Below are 17,947 nucleotides of genomic sequence, written 5' to 3'. Positions count from 1 at the left end.
AGCATCCCTGTGGCCATGGGATAAAAATTGGATGCTTGTCAAGTGGCCATTTATGATGATGGCAGCATCCAGAGGTCTTATGACCTCTATTTATGACCTTCTTAGATAGCTTCTGCCAAGCAGTCATTGGGGAAGCTGGATTCATTGAACAACTGCATGGTTTGCTTAATAACTGCAGTAATTTGCTTAACAAAAACAAATTGGCAAAAAAAGTTTCTTAAAATTGGATGCGACTCACTTTAGCAACAACCTTTTTCATCAATGGAAACTCTGGTTCCAGTTGTGGTAATAAGTTGAGGACTGCTGTATTTAGTAGATTAGATTTAAAGGCTGCTTGACTCCAAAGCAACTTTGAGTAGCTTGTGTTTTAAAGGATAAATGTGACAGGCAGACAGGAAAACCAAAAATGATCTAAGTGACAAAGAAATTGTAAATATTGTGGCTGTTCAGGATGTTTTGAAAAATGGGTTTCTTTATTTGTGGAAAAAATTGCATCTTATCTAAATTAAACCAGTTATAAAATGCATAAAATAACATAATGGAGAAATTCTACTCAAAATTTCTAGGCACGCTGATAGGGCTCTGGGGAAAAGAAACTCTTACTATGTACTTGGAGGTGGGGAGCAAACTGAGTTCCAGTTGAAGCCTTTTAGAAAGCCGTGTTTCTCTCCTCCTCAGAGCTTCTGTTGGCAAACAGTAATTCTGCTTTTTTTTCTTCTTAAGTCCTTCCTTTCGCAAAATTATGAAAATCATAAATGCTAATTAAAAACAACAGAATTTTCTCTCATTCTGTTTTGTTTTTTGAAGCATTACTGATAAAGGCAGCCAAAGGCATTCGCAGAGATAGGGGGTTAAAAGAATCGAGGCAGCCTCAATCTGTGATCAAAGTTCAATTTTATGTGTATCATAGTTATTTTATATAGCAAGCCAAGTGGAGCATCCTCTGAATTAAACCAGGAAGATTGGTTGTTTTTAATGAATCGTGGAGTGGGTCTATGCTCCTATGGGGTCCCAGCCACTTCCAAAAAAATTATTGAAATGTGCTCAGGCCCTAGTACATAGCTCTTTCTTCTTTACTATTTTTTCACAATAATATTTATAATAAATAGATTGGGTTTCTTGCAAAATTCTGCTTTCACTATCTCTTTTCTGCCATCTAGTGATTGTCTGGATGATAAGTTTCCATGCTGAGGGTAGCTCTGAACTTTGACCTCCTCCATCTTAATCCAGTAGTTTAACCATTGCTAATTCCTCATTCATAAAATCTCTGCCCAAAGACATTTACCAGTTTTTGACCATTTGCTCATTTAAAAGTATTCCTTTATCAGGGATAATTTGGTGAGATTTGGGTATTGCCTTCCATGTCTATGCTTTATAACATTTAAAATTTTAAATTAAGATATATTTGGCTTTTAAATTCTTTTTAAAAGAGCTACAAAGCAAACCATTTGTTGAAAATATTATCTGTCTGGGTATTAATCATTGATCTATCAACTTGCACTGGACCAACATGGTACTGATGGTCCATCATTTGCAGTGAAAAAGTCTTCAGCTTGCAGTGGATTGATAATACACATAAAAAATCCAAATACACCCAGTGCATGGAGGATGGGGGAGATGGCAAAAATTCTCAATTCACTCCTGTGTTCAGCAGTTTCAGAAACCAGTTGATTTGTTATAGAATTTATTTTAAGCCTGTGCTTTATCATTATTTGAAATCAGTGTGGTACAGCAGACACCTTTCTTCTTTTTACTGAACAGCAGAGAATTGAATTGCCCCTGCTGATCCAAAGGTCACTGTAAAAAGTAAGGATGTACACACACACATACACACACACACACACAGAGAGAGAGAGAGAGAGAGAGAGAGAGAGAGAGAGAGAGAGAGAGAGAGAGAGAGAGAGACAGACAGACAGACAGACAGACAGACACACAAACACACTTCTGTTATAAGCTGGGGTCAGGTAAATTGCAGCATAAGCTACCTAAAAATAAGGAGTGGGGAGATGAAGAGGAGGAGGAGTTGTCTTTTGCACGTAGAATGGGAATATCTCAGGATCCAAATGTTTTTGGCAAATTCTGGGTTTGCCACATTTATGAGAAACAGACATACAATTAAATATAGAGAAGTGATCTGCTCTATTACGATATAAATGTGCTGCCATAATTCCCGAAAGGCAAACTCAAAAGGCTGGCAAACCCAAAATGACATGAAGTGAAAACAAACAGTGATTGCAAATCACAGCCTGCTGACACATTCCATCTCTTTTCTGGCATGTAATTAAAACGTGAAGATGAGCCTGCCAATTACCATGAAATGAATTAGAGGACTCCCTAAGCATTTGCTATAGCCTTTTATTAAGTCATTATCAATTTCTAGACTTCAGCTTGTCAACACTGAGCTTGGAAATGTGAACAGCACTTCCTTGTTTGGAGATCAGCTGGAGCAGCACAGATGTGAGCAGTCAAGAGGCTGTCAGCTACAAGAGTCAATGAAAGAGAATACGAGAATGCTGGAGGGAAAGTATTGGAGACTTCCTAAGCAAAAGCAAGGAGGTGGGCATGGCGGTTTCAGCTAGCCGTTTTCAGCCTGTTGAAAACTCTCAAGCATCTATTTCAATTAACATCCTTCCTTCTAATTTCAGCAAACAGATTGTGATTGCCTGCACAAACTCTGAAGTTGAGAGGGTTATACACAGATAGTCCTTGGTTTACAACTGTAATGGGGTCCATAATTTCTATTGTAAGTCATTGAGAATATGAATTAGATTTTACCATTTTTGTGACAGTCATTAAATGAATCCATCATGCCTAAATGGTAATTATTGCTGGAAATCAGTGTAAAAGAGTTGCAATTCACAATCATGTGACCGTAAGATGTTGCAACCAGTTCTAAATGTGAGCTAGCTGCCAAACCTGAATTGTGGTCCCATGACTGGGAAGGTGATACAGCAGTCTTAAGTGCAAGTACAGGTCACATCACTTTTTATCAGGCTATCATAACATTGAACCATCATTAAACAAATGGTTGTAAGTCAAGGACTATCTCTATTTCACAATTAGTCCAGATTTTGCTTCACCTAAATATCAGAAATGTATCACTTCTACTTTTTAAAACATGGCTTATCAGAGTCTTTTTAAATACTTCCCAAATCCCCAAATAATGGAATAACAGAATTGGAAGGGTCCTTGGAGGTTTTTGAGTCCAACCCATTGCTCAATTATACTATTTCAGAGAAATGGTTGTCCAATCTATTCTTAAAAACCTCCAGTGTTGAACCATCCACAACTTCTGGAGGCAAGTTGTTCCACAGATTAATTGTTCTAACTGTCAGGAAATTTGTCCTTAGTTTGAGGCTGGTTCCCCCCTTGTCAAGTTTCCACCCATTACTTCTTGTCCTGTCTTCAGGTGCTTTGGAGAATAGGTCGACCTCCTCTTCTTTGTGGCAGCCCCTTAGATATTGGAACAATGTTATCATGTCACCATAGTCCTTCTTTTCACTCAACTAGACATACCCAATTCCAATCCCAGTTCTTCATGTTTTCACCTCCAGTCCCCTAATCATCTTTGTTGCTCTTCTCTGCATGCTTCCTTGAATCTCAGTATCTTCTTTATATAATGCATTATAATTTATTGAGGTCAACAGCTTTTTTAAAAAAAATATTCATCATCTTTAGGTTTATAAGATCATCTGCATTTCTTGGCACGGGGCTGCTGCTGACATTATGCATTGCAAAATTTTATCCTTCTCCCCAGAGAATTAAGAGAGGACCTTGAAAGAAGTAGACCAGACCCATTACATACAGTAAGTAAAGAGGCCTGAAATATTGCTTAAGGCCCTGGGAGATAAATCTAAGTTACTCATTAAAATGGGCAGCCACATACATTGGAAAAATAAATAAAAATAGAAAGCAAAGTCAGGCTTGCATGATTCTATTATAGACCATCTCAATATAGTTCTAGCCTTCCTGTGGGGGCTTTTATCATGGAGTTGTGGACAACATTTTCACTTTATAAATCCCCTCTCCCAATGGAACCCAATGACTTTTCAGTATAAGCCTTGTCTGGAAGCACCCAATAGCTCCCCGAAACCAACAACCAACCAATCAAAACATGAGCTTTCAACATAATCACAAATTAAATAATTGTTGGTGGACTTAAAGAATTGTGGGACTGGGTACAATATCCAATGACATATATATCAATACTAGTATTGTAATAGCAAATGGATCATCCCTTATACTAAATAAGTAGGTATAGATTTTCAAAATCTCATTTATCTTTTAATATGTGTGTCTTAAAAATGAGACTATTTTTCAATTAAAATCTCATTAGGCTTATAAATAAGCAATTATTTTTAATGAGATAAAACAATTTGTTAGGAATTTGTATTTAAAACTTTAAGAACTGATAACCATGGCACTCATTATATTTCAATCAAAAGACATGCTACTTAACCAGATCAAAGCTGACAGCTTGGACATTTATTTATAGGATTGATTCAGCATTTAAACAAGTACTGAGAGAAAACAATAGATTTGCATTGAGGATTTTTAGAGTTGGAAAACTAATTGCTTATTATTTGATGGTACTTAGTGCACATACTAAAATATATTAAGATATTTCATTTTGGGGGGTAATTTTTGTATACATACATGCCTACCTATGTACATCAGAATAGAGCTGGGACCTTGGAGGTCTTCTAGTCCAATCCCCTGCTCAAGCAGCAGACCCCATACCATTTCAGACAAGTTGCTGTCCAGTCTCTCCCAAAAATTTAAACTAGTTTTATTTAGTATGAGTCATCCCTGTCAATATATCAGATTCAAAAAGGGTTTCTAGAAATTCGTAGATTATGGAAGTGAATTGCAGATACCAGGATAATCTCTGCAGGATTAGTTTTATTTCTTATTGTCTGTGGATATTCTGTCATCCAAGTCATGGTTGTCCCAAAAGTGCTTTTTCCCCAAAACAATTTCTTACATAGCATATAGGGCCTGGTTACTTAAAGGACTGCCTGTCTGCCATAGCTAATTTGATCTAGCAGAGCTCTGGGTTCCATTGATTAAACAAGGCAACCTCCTGGGATATGGAAGTGCACCTTTTCTGAAGCAACACCTGTCAACTAAAATTTCCTCTTCAAAATTTGAATGACTTCCACCCTACTAGTATTTTGAAGGACCTTAAAGAATTGACTCTTCACTACTTTTTGCATGAGCCAGAAAAAAATGCACTTATGAGCTCTGAGCTCGATGACTCAAAAATGGGATAACAGAAGTGCTTTTTTTTGTAATCATAGAGTAAGAAATAATTTTGATACTTGTATTTGCTACAAAGGAAATAAATAAAAGACATGGCTCTTTGCTCAAGCCATTGGCAAGGACAACTAACACCCCTTTCCATCTTTTTGCCCCTCCTACAAGTTTGCCTTTAAAGGGACGCCGTGGCTCAGTGGGTTGGGACGCTGAGCTTGTCGATCAGAAGGTCGGCAGTTTGGCGGGTCGAATCCCGAGTGCTGCGTAACAGTGAGTGCCTCTTACTCATCCCAGTTTCTGCCAACCTAGTAGTTCGAAAGCACGTAAAAATGCAAGTAGAAAAATAGGGACCACTACGGTGGGAAGGTAACAGCGTTCTGTGCGCCTTTGGCATCTAGTCATGCCGGCCACATGACCACAGACGTCCTCGGACAAGCGCTGGCTCTTCGGCTTTGAAATGGAGATGAGCACCGGCCCCTAGAGTCGGAAACGACTAGCACGCATGTGCGGGGGAACCTTTACCTTTACAAGTTTGCCTTTAGGGGAAGTTGCTTGTTCTGGTTGGACTAAACCTTATTGGCTATTGGATCTATTGTGGGAAAAGCAACTTATCATTGAGAAGACAGCTTTTCTTGCACTGAAAATAACAATACTAAACTCCAGCACCGTTTTGCCACCAAATGGTACTAGTCTTTGAGAAAGTATCTTCCTTGGCTTGGGAAAGTATTACCAAGCTTCATTTTGGGAAGAAAAAAAAGAGAGAAGAAATAATGATGATGACATAATCAAAGGAAAAGCAGCTGCTCCAGCAAGATCCTTTTATTGTTACGTCTGGATTGCTTGGAAGTTCAGCAGGTTTCTCAAAAAGCAGTGGTTTAAACAGATTCTTGAATCTTCCTTTACTCGTGGTCTTCCTGAGCAACTTCCTTCTGATTCAAAGTCTAAAAAGACCTGCTACAGATGTATTTTAGCTTCATGCAGAGCTGTGGTGGAACTGATTAAGGAATCATACTGATTGTTATCTTTTTTCCACATGGACTGACCAGATATTTTTCATAAGCATTCAAAGCAAGGTATGACAGCAAAGCAAGGTGTGACAGCTATCTCAACAAGAAAGTGCAACCACAATGGTTGGATGACCCTATGAATGATTAGGGATAAAATAGTTTTAGAATGATATTGATAATTTCAAAGCAATTTTCCTTCATAATTGAGGACGTAAACTTTTGAAAGCAGAGGTAAACTTTAAGAGATGTTTCAGACACTACCTTTTTCTTTCTTAGCAAAAAAGGAATGTTAATCAGAAGCAAGCCCTATTAAGTTCATTGACACCAACTTATTGAATTTGTATATCAATCTCATATTTTAGGAAAATGTGGATGCCTGCCAGTTCTTTCTTTCCAGCTATTGGATGTTGTCTGTTGAACCAAGGAGCTTAAGGAAATCTGCCATGAAAAGACACGATGGCTCTGTGCAATAGGAAATGTGTTCTGTGCAAACCAGCAAATATTTCTAAATTACTCACAACATAAAAAACACATACTTGTTTATAATATGAATCATTTTAATGTATTAACATATTACTGAATGCTTCTCTATTTTTATTTAGTAATCTATCTGGAAATCAAAACTTGCTTGACAATAATTATGCAGCATTATGTGAACACCATCTTAAATAGGTCATAAGGTCCTTCAGTGAGGGCTTGTTTAGTTTTGAAGACTGAAGGGAGAATAGCTATTAATTCTTCAGGACTCAGAGAGTGTGATGGAGGGTTCAGTGAACTGGAAAAGCTCCTCGTCATACAGCTCATCAGGCAGTTCTTCAGCATCAGCAAAAAATGTTGGAAATGGTGGATTCTTAAGGTCATCTTGGTAAGTTGGTAAAACTGTGTCAGTGACCTAGAATATAAGAATTAGAGGAATTAAAAAGACGTCCACATAACAAATAGTAAAACTGCACATAACTCAAAACATTCCCAATAAAATAGGCACTAGCTGCCCTTTAAAAGTTTATTATTGTTTTTGTTTTTTACCTGTCACTAGTAACAAAACTAACAATTAAAAACCAAACATTTATCATAAATGGTGGACATGTAACAAGAAATATTGGGTATAGATCATGGTTTAATTTAGAAAGTTTTAAAAATGAATTTACAATGGAAATCATTATTAAAGAATTGGGGGGGGGGGAAAGTGGAATTTGGCTGCTATACATGATGACAAGAATTCTATGCACCCAGAAATGGTAAGAAGTGTGGGGGAATGGATTAAAAAGATGATGGAATTGGCAGAGGTGATGAAGCTGACTGCATTAAGGACAAGAATATAAATAATTTTGCACTTATTTGGAAACCATTTCTGGACCTTCTGTGTGAAACAGAAAAACAGTGAAACCTGTAACTTTGGTTTTTGACAAGTGAGTTAAAGAAATGGCTAGTGGCTATTATTTGGCAAAACTAAAAAGTTAGCATTATAACTTTACTACGTATTTTACTACCTTGAAAATAGTCAGCAGTTACTGCTTTTTGTTTTATTTTTGCCCCCCTTTCCTCATTTTATCCCCTTTATTCCCCCTCTTTCAAATTTTTCCATTCTTTATTTCTATTTGTATTTTATATTAAGAAACATGCACACACACAAACCAACAAAATTATGCTGTTGAAAGCAAAGTTTTCAAGTGTGAACCACCAAAATTCCACAAAGCAGAATAACTGAAAATAACTTGAGCAATATGAGAAACATGTTTGGGTAGCACGTGAAATCACCACTTATACCAGGGGTGTCAAACTCAATTTCATTGAGGGCCACATCAGCATTGTGATTGCCCTCGGGGGGCTGGGTAGGTATGGCCAGGGTGGGCACAGCTGCATATGGCCTACTGGGTGGGCATGGCCAGCTCTACATCATTGGCATCAAGGGTGCCTGTGGGGGCCTAAGCAGGAGTGGGACAGATCTGGGGGTCTCTGGCAGAAGGAGGGTCTCTGGGTCAGGGCCAAGGCAGAGGGGACCATTGCCTCACTGTTTCCAGGATGGCTTCGGGGGCCACATGAAACCACTTCATGGGCCGGATCTGGCCCCTAGGCCTTGTGTTTGACATGTCTGACTTATACTGTTGTTGAACCAAACCATTTTAAGAACACATTAAAAAGCTGGAGATACCTATGTAGCAAAGAAAAGCATTTCATGTCAGCAAAAATACTACAAATCACCAAAAGGCTATGGAGCACAGAATTTCTTTCTGTAAGACACCTTAACTGGTTCTTATTGAATGCTGAGCAGGTGAATAAACTCGCCCAAGTGATTTGTGAATCAGACACTTATTTACTACCTACATTAACTTGTAACATTGTTACATTACCTGATAACATTGTTAGCTACAACTCACTGTTTAACCACATCATGCCTCAGAATTTTTTTTTACAGTCACATCTCTATTATGAGCTAAGGAAAGCCAGCTTTGTAACATATATATACGCTACAGTTTCTTGTCAAATTAGAGAACATTGTCCAATGTTGTCACAAACAAGGAAACATTTCTGAAATAGTTTTGCTATTTGTCATACTCCAATGACAAATTTATCTTTCAATGAAATTAAGCTATAGAATTGGCACAAAACACAGTATTTTGCTATTTTTTTAATACTGCTTTATTTTTTTCCTGCTTTATTTATTCTGCTTCATTCAGGTATGGGAATACAGCAAGGAATCAAAAGATCATTGGTAAGCAATGATTTAACATCATTTTTCATAAAAAATCAAAAATCTAAGTTTTACAGTTTGCTAATTTAAAGTTTACATCTCAGCCCTCACTACACAGTATTTGAACTAGTTATTTTGTACATTAATACATTTATATACCACCTATTTAAAGAGTTTATAAGATTTATAAAATTATAAAGATTATTAACCAAGAAGCTGATTAATGTATTATAAATTTCAGTTTATTTACATTAAAAATAGGAAAAACAAAACTCTGCATAGTTTTTCTGTTATTCAAGTGATAGAATGCATGGTGAGCATGAAACCATACACTATTTAAAGATAGTAACTTTCAAGTTTTTTAAAAATTAAGTTTTCAGAAAGAACTTATGCCATTCATTTAAGCTTCATTCAGTTTACTGAGAAGAATGCCTTCTAAAAATGTACATTTGTCAAAATGCACATTGGTTTAATGGTTGCCAAGCAACTAAAGATTACATCAGTGCACTGTTTTTATACCTGCTGATAATAAAGCCTCCAGCAAAAAAAGTCTTCTATTAAAAATATTAGTTTAAGATCCAGACTCAATGAATTCATTTGTTATTTATTTAGTTGTTCAGGATTATATATAGTAGAGGACACAGAGCACTCCCTTCTCCATTTCTTTCTCAACTATCATCCTGGGAGGTTTGTTGGATCAAGAAAAGTGATAAAAATCAGTCAGAATTTCTATGGCTAAGATTGAAACATGAACCTGACTTTCCCTTGACTTACAACAATTTAATTGTTCCTCCAGACATGCATAAAAATGGGCTATTAGCTAAGAGTGATTTGGAACTGGAAGTAAATAATGGCTTCATGGGGTTTCTAGTGGTCTTTGTTTACATATGAAGTGGAATTAAGTGTTTCTTTTAAAAGTAATTTGTTGAACAAACCTTAACTGGACAGCCTATTAGGTCATAATACATGAGTTCATACTTATTCTAAGCCAAAAAGAAACAAGTTATATTCTTATAAGTACAGAGTCTCTTTTCATATGACTACAAAAGGAGGATCAAACTTCTTGCTCTGTGGCAAGAGCCTCTCCTAGTTTTTCTATATCATAATTTCAGCCAATGTCTTTATGAGACAAAAGGCTACTAGTCAGCTACAGTGATCTTACAATATTACCGAGTATAAGCACATTTCGCTAAATAATACTGTAAACTTGCATGTGGATTAAATATTAAGTATCTGCTCATTTTTAAAGCATCAGAAAGTTCTGAGTACACTTTTTAGAGCTGTTCGTACTTCAGCACAAACCTAGTACAGAATGCAGCTTTTCTAAAACTTGTATTAAAGTGCTGCTGTTTTTGATTCATGCATGGAAATAAAAAAGGTAAGTTTTAATCAATAAGAGAGAAATGCTTTGTTCAGGCAAGATTCAAAGCACTTTTTCCAAATCACTGTGGAGTTGATATGCTCTTCAAAATACGTGGAATAGAGCAAAAGTATAGTCCTGTGGTGGCGAACCTATGGCACACGTGCCACAGGAGGGATGCAGAGCCCTCTCTGTGGGCACGCGCGCCACCATCCCAGTCCTAGGCCTTCAAGCTGGGTTTTTATAAAACTTTTCACGTTAGGCCTCCGCTGCCGTGTGCAAAAAACAAAAACAAAAAAAGGTTCAATCAGTCAACTTCTTGCGGGGAAAAAAAAGATCTTGCAAAGTTGGAATTGATTGATTGAACTTTTTAGTCCCACCTAGTCTGATGTTACCACCGCAGCCATGCCTACCCAATGGGCCATGCCCACTCAATGGGCCACGCCCACCCAATGGGCCACACCCACCCGGCACCCGATGATACATAAGTGGGTTTTGGGTTGCAGTTTGGGCACTCAGTCTCTAAAAGGTTCACCATCACTGTCCTAGTACCTCACCACTTACTAATAAGATATCCTTTATTGTCTCAAGTCTTCTATGTTATAATTCAAAGCTATTTCCTAATAGTTAATTTTCATTTCCCTTGTGAGTCTAAATCCTAAATATTAAACCAACTAATCTCTTATTTTTTATCATTTTCCACAATATTTAAATCTATATTCATATTTCCCTTCATCTCAAAATCTCCCTTTAGCCCATTAGTTGAGACTTTAGGCTCTTCTATTATAAATCGAAAACCCCCATTTTTTAAATCTAACTCTAGCTTTCTTTTTATGCCAACCAGGTTTCCAACCAGTGCCTTTAAATCATCAGATGAATCTCCCTTCATTCCTGTACATGTTACTTGAATCAAAGGAGACCATCTAGTTATCAGTTTTCCAAAGGAACTATTCTGACTCCAACCATTGTTTAATGATGTATCCCCTTGCTGAGACCCCTGTGCCTGGCCTGTGTAAGTGAATACAATCACTGCTGACAGTCTTGCCAGATAGCTGAACTCATGAAATTACCTTTTTATCATCCACGAGGATCTTTATTTGCACGCACAGAAGATTACAGCAGAAAAGATGTAGTAGATGGATGAAATGAACGGTATTTCAAGGTCAAAGACAGTAATGGTCCTACTATGAGAGCAGACCGCATGTGAATGGTATCCAGGAAGTGATAGAACATTCAGGATTAAGAAGGAGGAAGTACGTCACAAAATGGGAGGGATTAACATAAATGTTGTAGTTCCCAAACGACCACATGGTAGCAGCACAATATGCACTGCATAATACTTTATAGCTGATATAACAGCACAGGAACTGGCCCATTTATAATCATTAAATTGCTGCCCTGGTGGCTCAAATCTCCATGTTTGCTTTGGTATATTTATCTTTAATTCGGTCTGGTCTTCTTCCTCAAGTTTCATCTAGTTTAAGTGAAAAATCATGTCCAATGTTTTTTTTTTTAAATTCCATTTATATCCCGCCCTTCTCCAGAGACTCAGGGCGGCTTACAAGCTTAGCAGTAGCCTTCATTCTATGTATATGCCTGCTTATTAGGGCTTTCACACACACCCCAAGCGGCATTATTACAAAGCCAGCTTAATTGCCCCCAACAATCTGGGTCCTCATTTTACCTACCTCGGAAGGATGGAAGGCTGAGTCAACCTTGAGCCTGGTGGGATGCGAACCTGCACTAATTGCAGGCAGCTGGTGTTACTTAAGGAGGCATTAGCCCACTGCTCCACCAAGGCTCTTTTGTTGTAGTTGTTGTTTGGTTGTCTAGGTTTTCAGTATGCTGTACTTGTTGATCTTCAGCACCCTCTGTCTTGGTATTACTTTCTTCCGTTTCTATTGCTTTTTGGGTTGTAAGTTCTTTAATTGGCTGTCAAAATTCTCAGTACATTGTACTTGTTCTTTAAAATCCTCTGTCTTGATATTACTTTCTTCCTCTTTTGCTTTTTGAATTGTAAGTTCTTTAGTTGAAGTCAAGGTTTCATTTTGTAGATTTAAGCTGGCGCTTTTGTCTTTCAGTCTGGATTTAATTATCTCAGTAGCTTCAAGGATTTTTTCAAGTATAAGCTTATAATTAGCTGAAATTTGTTGGTGGTACTCCTCCATTTCTAGGATGGTTACAGATAGTCCTTTGGTGGAGGCTATTTTTAAATAAGAGTCACTAAGTGTTCAGCTCCACTGTTCCTAAAAGGCAGTTTCACCGCCCAGCTGTTTCAGCTTTTTATCTTTTTTAGGTAATATCAAGGACAAGTCTAGGCTGTAAGCAGGACTCTTAGTCAAAGGTATTCACTTGCTGTACCAGGCTTCGCCACAAGATGTCCCCAATAGCATTTAAAGTGTTTTTCAAAATCCAAGGTAGGCTTTTATCCAATTTAAATTCTTTTTCAACTTTTTTACAAGTAGATAAGGTAATAGGTCCCCATAGAAATACGAACTTTTGGGGACCCCAAATATCCAGAAAATGCAAGCCCAATTATTTAGTTGTTCTTTTCAGGGTTTTATTTCCCCTAGGTAGTTAGACACTGCCATTTTAGAGGGGGGGGGAAGGAGTTTCAAGAAACTTTTACAGGAAAATACAAAGAAGGTAGGATCTCACCCAATTCCTCCGCTGTGCTTTTGTTGTATTTGGTGGTAATTTTGGCCTCGCCTGGTAGCAGCTTAGTGATGGGCCATGTTGATGGCCGATCTTTTCCCCATTTGGTCTGAAGAGCTGCCCTGATCAAACGGAAGGGCTCCCGCCCTTCCACGATCAGTCAGGGATCCTGTTCATGCTTGTCACCCCTTCAGGGTGACTTCTGACCCTTTTCAGGGTCCCCCGATGGGAGAAAACTGGACGGCGGAGAGAGCAATCGCCCTGCACATCTGCTGGCGCCGCGATCGCAAACCAGGAGCCAATTATTTTTATTCATTAGCTTCCACATTCAATAAAAATATTCTCTTAAATCAGAATTTACGATTCAGTATAGAGTACAATTAGGCAGGTGCTGAACATAAAATAAAAATAAGACATAGCTTGCCTCCAGGCTTATGGACTAAAAGAGAAGATAGAGAAAAGGATGGAAAGAAGAAAGGTCATTTGCTTGAAAACAGACATGAATTCATGATAGTCTCATCCTGTTTGTTACTCTGTTAGGGAATGGCCAATTGGCAAATAACAGTCTGGAGGACAGTCACTGTGGCTTCTATAATTACAGTGGACACTGTTTTTGCTGGGGATAGATGGGAATAGAAATTACATGCCTCTCCCCATTTATTGGCTGATGATTGGACCAAGCTCATCTTCAGTGCAAAGTTTTTCTCTGGCTAACTGAAAGATAAGAATGGCCTTCCCGTTTCCATTGTAGCAATTTTAACACTTCTAATGTAATATTACTATTTAATGAAGGAATTTGGGCCAGATTAGGTTATTAAGTTCTCAATGCAGTATGGAGAAATGGAACTGAAAAAAAGCTGTCATTAAGTTTGCTCCATCCCTCTCCCAGTGCATTTATATTCAGTTAAGTTGCATTTTGTTTCCGTACTTATTTTGTTTCTGAAGGAACTTTATTAAGGACATTTTTTTCACAAGTAATGAGACATTTGGGTTATAATTGTGGTTCAGTCAGCACAAAACTATGTTATTTGCTTGTTTTTTAAATCCATCCTGGATCATGAAAAATCTGTTTCTTGTTTGGTGGCAAGTGCCTAAAATGAAGACATTTGAATCAAGCAGATCAATATTTGCCTTCAAAAATGTGCACCATGATAGAAGATAAAGATTTTCAAATTCACTGGGTGGTAATAGTAGCTGTGCCAATGAAAGGTAGCAACTAAGGGAACAGAAAATTGATAATACATTAATTAAATTAGTATTTTCACTAACACCTCATTGTATGTTTTACAATGAAATCCAAAATCCCATAACTAGAGAAAGAGGAGCACAAATTTAGAACATGTATATAATAAAAATGTTGATACATAACCTGCAATTCTTAGTGGTGAGGTTGATACATGACTAGTAACCTTAAAATTGATTAAATTATTGGTGGTCATTTAGAATTTGTTTGCCATCTTCCTTGTGCTTCTTGATGAAAGCAATGCATACTCCTTCACCAAGGCCTGTTAATTTATCTAGCAATGTTGCTATCGTTATTTGCGAAGTTGTGTCCGACCCATTGTGACCCCATGGACGACGTTTCTCCAGGTCTTCCTGTCCTCTACCATCTTCTGGAGTCCATATAAACTCACGCCTACTGTTTCAGTGACTCCATCCAGCCACCTCATTCTCTGTCGTTCCCTTCTTCTCTTACCCTCAACTATTCCCAGCATTAGGCTCTTCTCCAGTGAGTCCTTTCTTCTCATTAGGTGGCCAAAGTATTTGAGTTTCAACTTCAGGATCTGGCCTTCTAAAGAGCAGTCAGGGTTGATCTCCTCTAGCACTGACCAGTTTGATAGCCTTGCAGTCCAAGGGACTCGCAGGAGTCTTCTCCAGCACCATAGTTCAAAGGTCTCAATTCTTTAGTGCTCATCCTTTCTTATGGTCCAACTTTCACAGCCATACATTGCAACTGGGAAGACCATAGCCTTGAATATACGCAGGATGGAAGGGTGATGTTCTTGCTTTTTAGTCTGCTGTCTAGATTTGCCATGGCTTTCCTCCCCAGGAGCAAGCATCTTTTAATTTCTTGGCTGCAGTCCCCGTCTGCTGTGATCTTGGAGCCCAGGAAAATAAAATCTGTCACTACCTCCATTTCTTCCCCATCTATTTGTTAGTTCCTCTTCAATTTCTGCCATTAGAGTGGTATCATCTGCATATCTTAGGTTGTTGATATTTCTCCCGGCAATCTTAATTCCAACTTTTAATTCATCTAGCCCTGTCTTTCTCATGTTGTGCTCTGCATATAAGTTAAATAGATAGGGCGACAGTATACAGCCTTGCTGAACTCCTTTCCAAATTTTGAACCAATCAGTGGTTCTGTGTCCAGTTCTCAATGTTGCTTCTTGACCCGCATATAGGTTTCTCAAGAGACAAATAAGATGGTCTGGTACTCCCATCTCTTTAAGAACTTGCCACAGTTTGTTGTGATCCACACAATTGAAGGCTTTAGCATAGTCAATTAAGCAGAAGATGTTTTTCTGGAACTCACTCTAAAAACAAAACAGCAATCCAAAGTGGGGGAGGGGGAATGACATTCATATATTGCTGGAATTTTCAACCATGGATATTTCTTGGGGGGGGGGTAGAAAAATTATGCACAAAGGTTACATAGTAGGACAAAGTACTGACTCTTATGGAAAGTATAGATGTAGGGATTATAGGAACATTCCAAAGCAATTTTCCTTTATAGATATGGTTTGCATGTCATGCACAGCTGAAAAAAAATAAATTGTTTTAAGGAATAGGAGACAGTATGGCATCGATTAGGACAAGAGATATAAAACAAAAATATCTTCTCCTCTAATTACCTTCCCAGGAACTACAGAAACAATAAATCTTGCAGGCTCAGTTAGAAAATATACAAAGATCAAGGAATTTTGATAACAGCAGAAGATACTGGGAGATTAGCACAGGCTCTTGAAATTAAAGTCAGTTTAAATGACTGTACGAGTGTTCACTTAACGCTCAAAGGTATGCGATAAGTGCCCCCTAGTGTTTACGAGAAAATCCCCAAATTATGAATGTTGAAGCACAGCAGTTGTTTGCCCTTACGACCGACCTCAGAGCCTCTGCAACATTCACTCTATACCCTCCCCCCCCCGCTCCACACAACTGCTTCTCCCTCCCTTCCTGACACCCTGAACTCACCTTGAGATGACCTGTCTCCTCTCTGCCGCGATTTCTGCCTTTGAGGGAGAGGAGAGTCAAAGGAAGCTCCTGGATGCCATAATGTCGCGCAAGTTCAGGCACCCATCCTCTTTTGCAGAGAATGAGTATCTGAACCTCTCACGAGACCATGGACCCCAGAAACTTTCATTTTCTGTGCAAACATAGTGTCTGTCTCCTGCTCCCCTCTACAACTCCTTTCCGCCACCACCGGAACACTTTTTATCCAAACGGAGACCTTGGGGAAATGGAGAACTCAGTCTGTGTGCAAATGCAAGTCCTGAAAATGCAGCGATTTTCTGTGTTTTCAACCACTCCATTTGCTCACAAACGGAGCTCCCCATGTCCCCAAGTTCTCTGTTCAGATAAAAAGTGTTTGAGCAGCAGTGGCTTGAGTTTCTCTGCTCCATCTGAGTGGAAGGAAATGGATGTGCAAAGCAGGATTGCTCTCAATAAGGCTGGTGCACGCAAGTGAGCAGCGCACCTGGGTCTTCTTGAGAGCAATCCTGCTCTGCGCCTTTGGTTTCTTCCTTTCATACAGAGTGGAGATACTTAAGCCACTATGGTCACTTGAATTGGGAGAATGACAAGAAGAGCGGTCAGGATTTGGGCTACCGGCCAGTCAGGCAAGGAGTAGTTTGGGCAGGCTGGGTGACTGTGTGGGGAGGAGAGATCATGGCAGCTCAGATGGCTACCGCAGCCGCAAGCAACTTGGACGCGGGTGCAAGGGGACTCACCCCATGATGTCTCTCTGCTCAGCTGAAGGCTTCATTCCTGCCCTCAAGTTAAGGCTGATGCACGTGAGCAAGCAGCGCACCCTGGCCACGGACGACATTGGTTCCTGAGCCTGACTCCACGCTTTACTCCATAGGCAAGTAAATGAAACCAACACTCTCCTCCTGAATGGAAGCTTCTGGGGCAATGATTTCTTTTGAACTTGTGTGATATTACAGCACCCAGGAGCTTCCATTGTCAGTGCGAAAAGCATTTCCAAGCCGAGTCTCCTCTTCCTCAAAGGGAAAAAAATCGCAACAGAGAGGATTTTTGCAAGGTAAGTGAGTCTGGCGTGGCAGGAAGGGAGGGGGAAGCATGAGGTATCTTAGTGAGTCAGGGAGACCTTGGAGGTCTGTTTCATCACTAGGCCCTCCATAGCCTTCCCCACCCTGAGGTACCTCATGTGCACTTAACGAGCCATGTGCATTTTAACAAGCAGGGAGTGGCATGCATTTTTGTCAGGTGCATAAAATTGGGTCATAAATGCATTCATTGGTCAGAAAACACATTTTCAATGCAACTGTATTTGTAAATGGTTCATAATTTAGGTAGCCACCAAACACGGAGTGGGTGTTCTAGGCTGGTTTCTTTTAAATGTAGAATGGATATTTTCTGTTTGTTTTTGTTATATATCACATTCAGTAGATTTATTGTTTGGACTGGGCAGCCCTAGAAATCCATTGAATAAATAACCCGATATAGGTCATGTATATATGACATAATAAGTAGCTGGTACTACCAAGTCCTTATATAAGGCTATGACATTTACTTGTGCAGCTAAGGACCTAAATATCTTGTAATTCGGGGTTGGTATTCATGCTTTAGTACTGAATTGAACACTGTAATGTCTTAATTGGTCATTTTTTTTGCAAATAAAGGGAATTTAGTCCTGGAAAGGATTTTGGCTTGCCTTTGAATAAGCAGTGTACTGGAACATGCTATTCAGTGTTTCACCTTGGTTTTCCCTGTCAGCTATCTAAGAAAAACCCAGGA

The 17,947-nt window shown here is 38.8% G+C and overlaps 1 protein-coding gene across 1 annotated transcript in view; it reads right to left on the bottom strand.

Moving 5' to 3' along the window:
* Nucleotides 1-6,815: 6,815 nt before the first annotated feature.
* The window catches only part of MRPL3 (mitochondrial ribosomal protein L3), a 42,118-nt gene continuing 30,986 nt past the window's right edge, over nt 6,816-17,947 (bottom strand). The window contains exon 10 of the mRNA XM_081345407.1: nt 6,816-7,155. Coding sequence (XP_081201533.1) covers nt 7,003-7,155 — 153 coding nt within the window. The 3' untranslated portion in view covers nt 6,816-7,002. The remainder of the gene's footprint in view (nt 7,156-17,947) is intronic.

The sequence above is a fragment of the Vipera berus genome (assembly GCF_964194415.1).
Source record: "Vipera berus genome assembly, chromosome: Z".
NCBI lineage: Eukaryota > Metazoa > Chordata > Lepidosauria > Squamata > Viperidae > Vipera > Vipera berus.
Note: the sequence above shows the minus strand (reverse complement) of the source record. Positions and strands in the feature narration are given on the sequence as shown.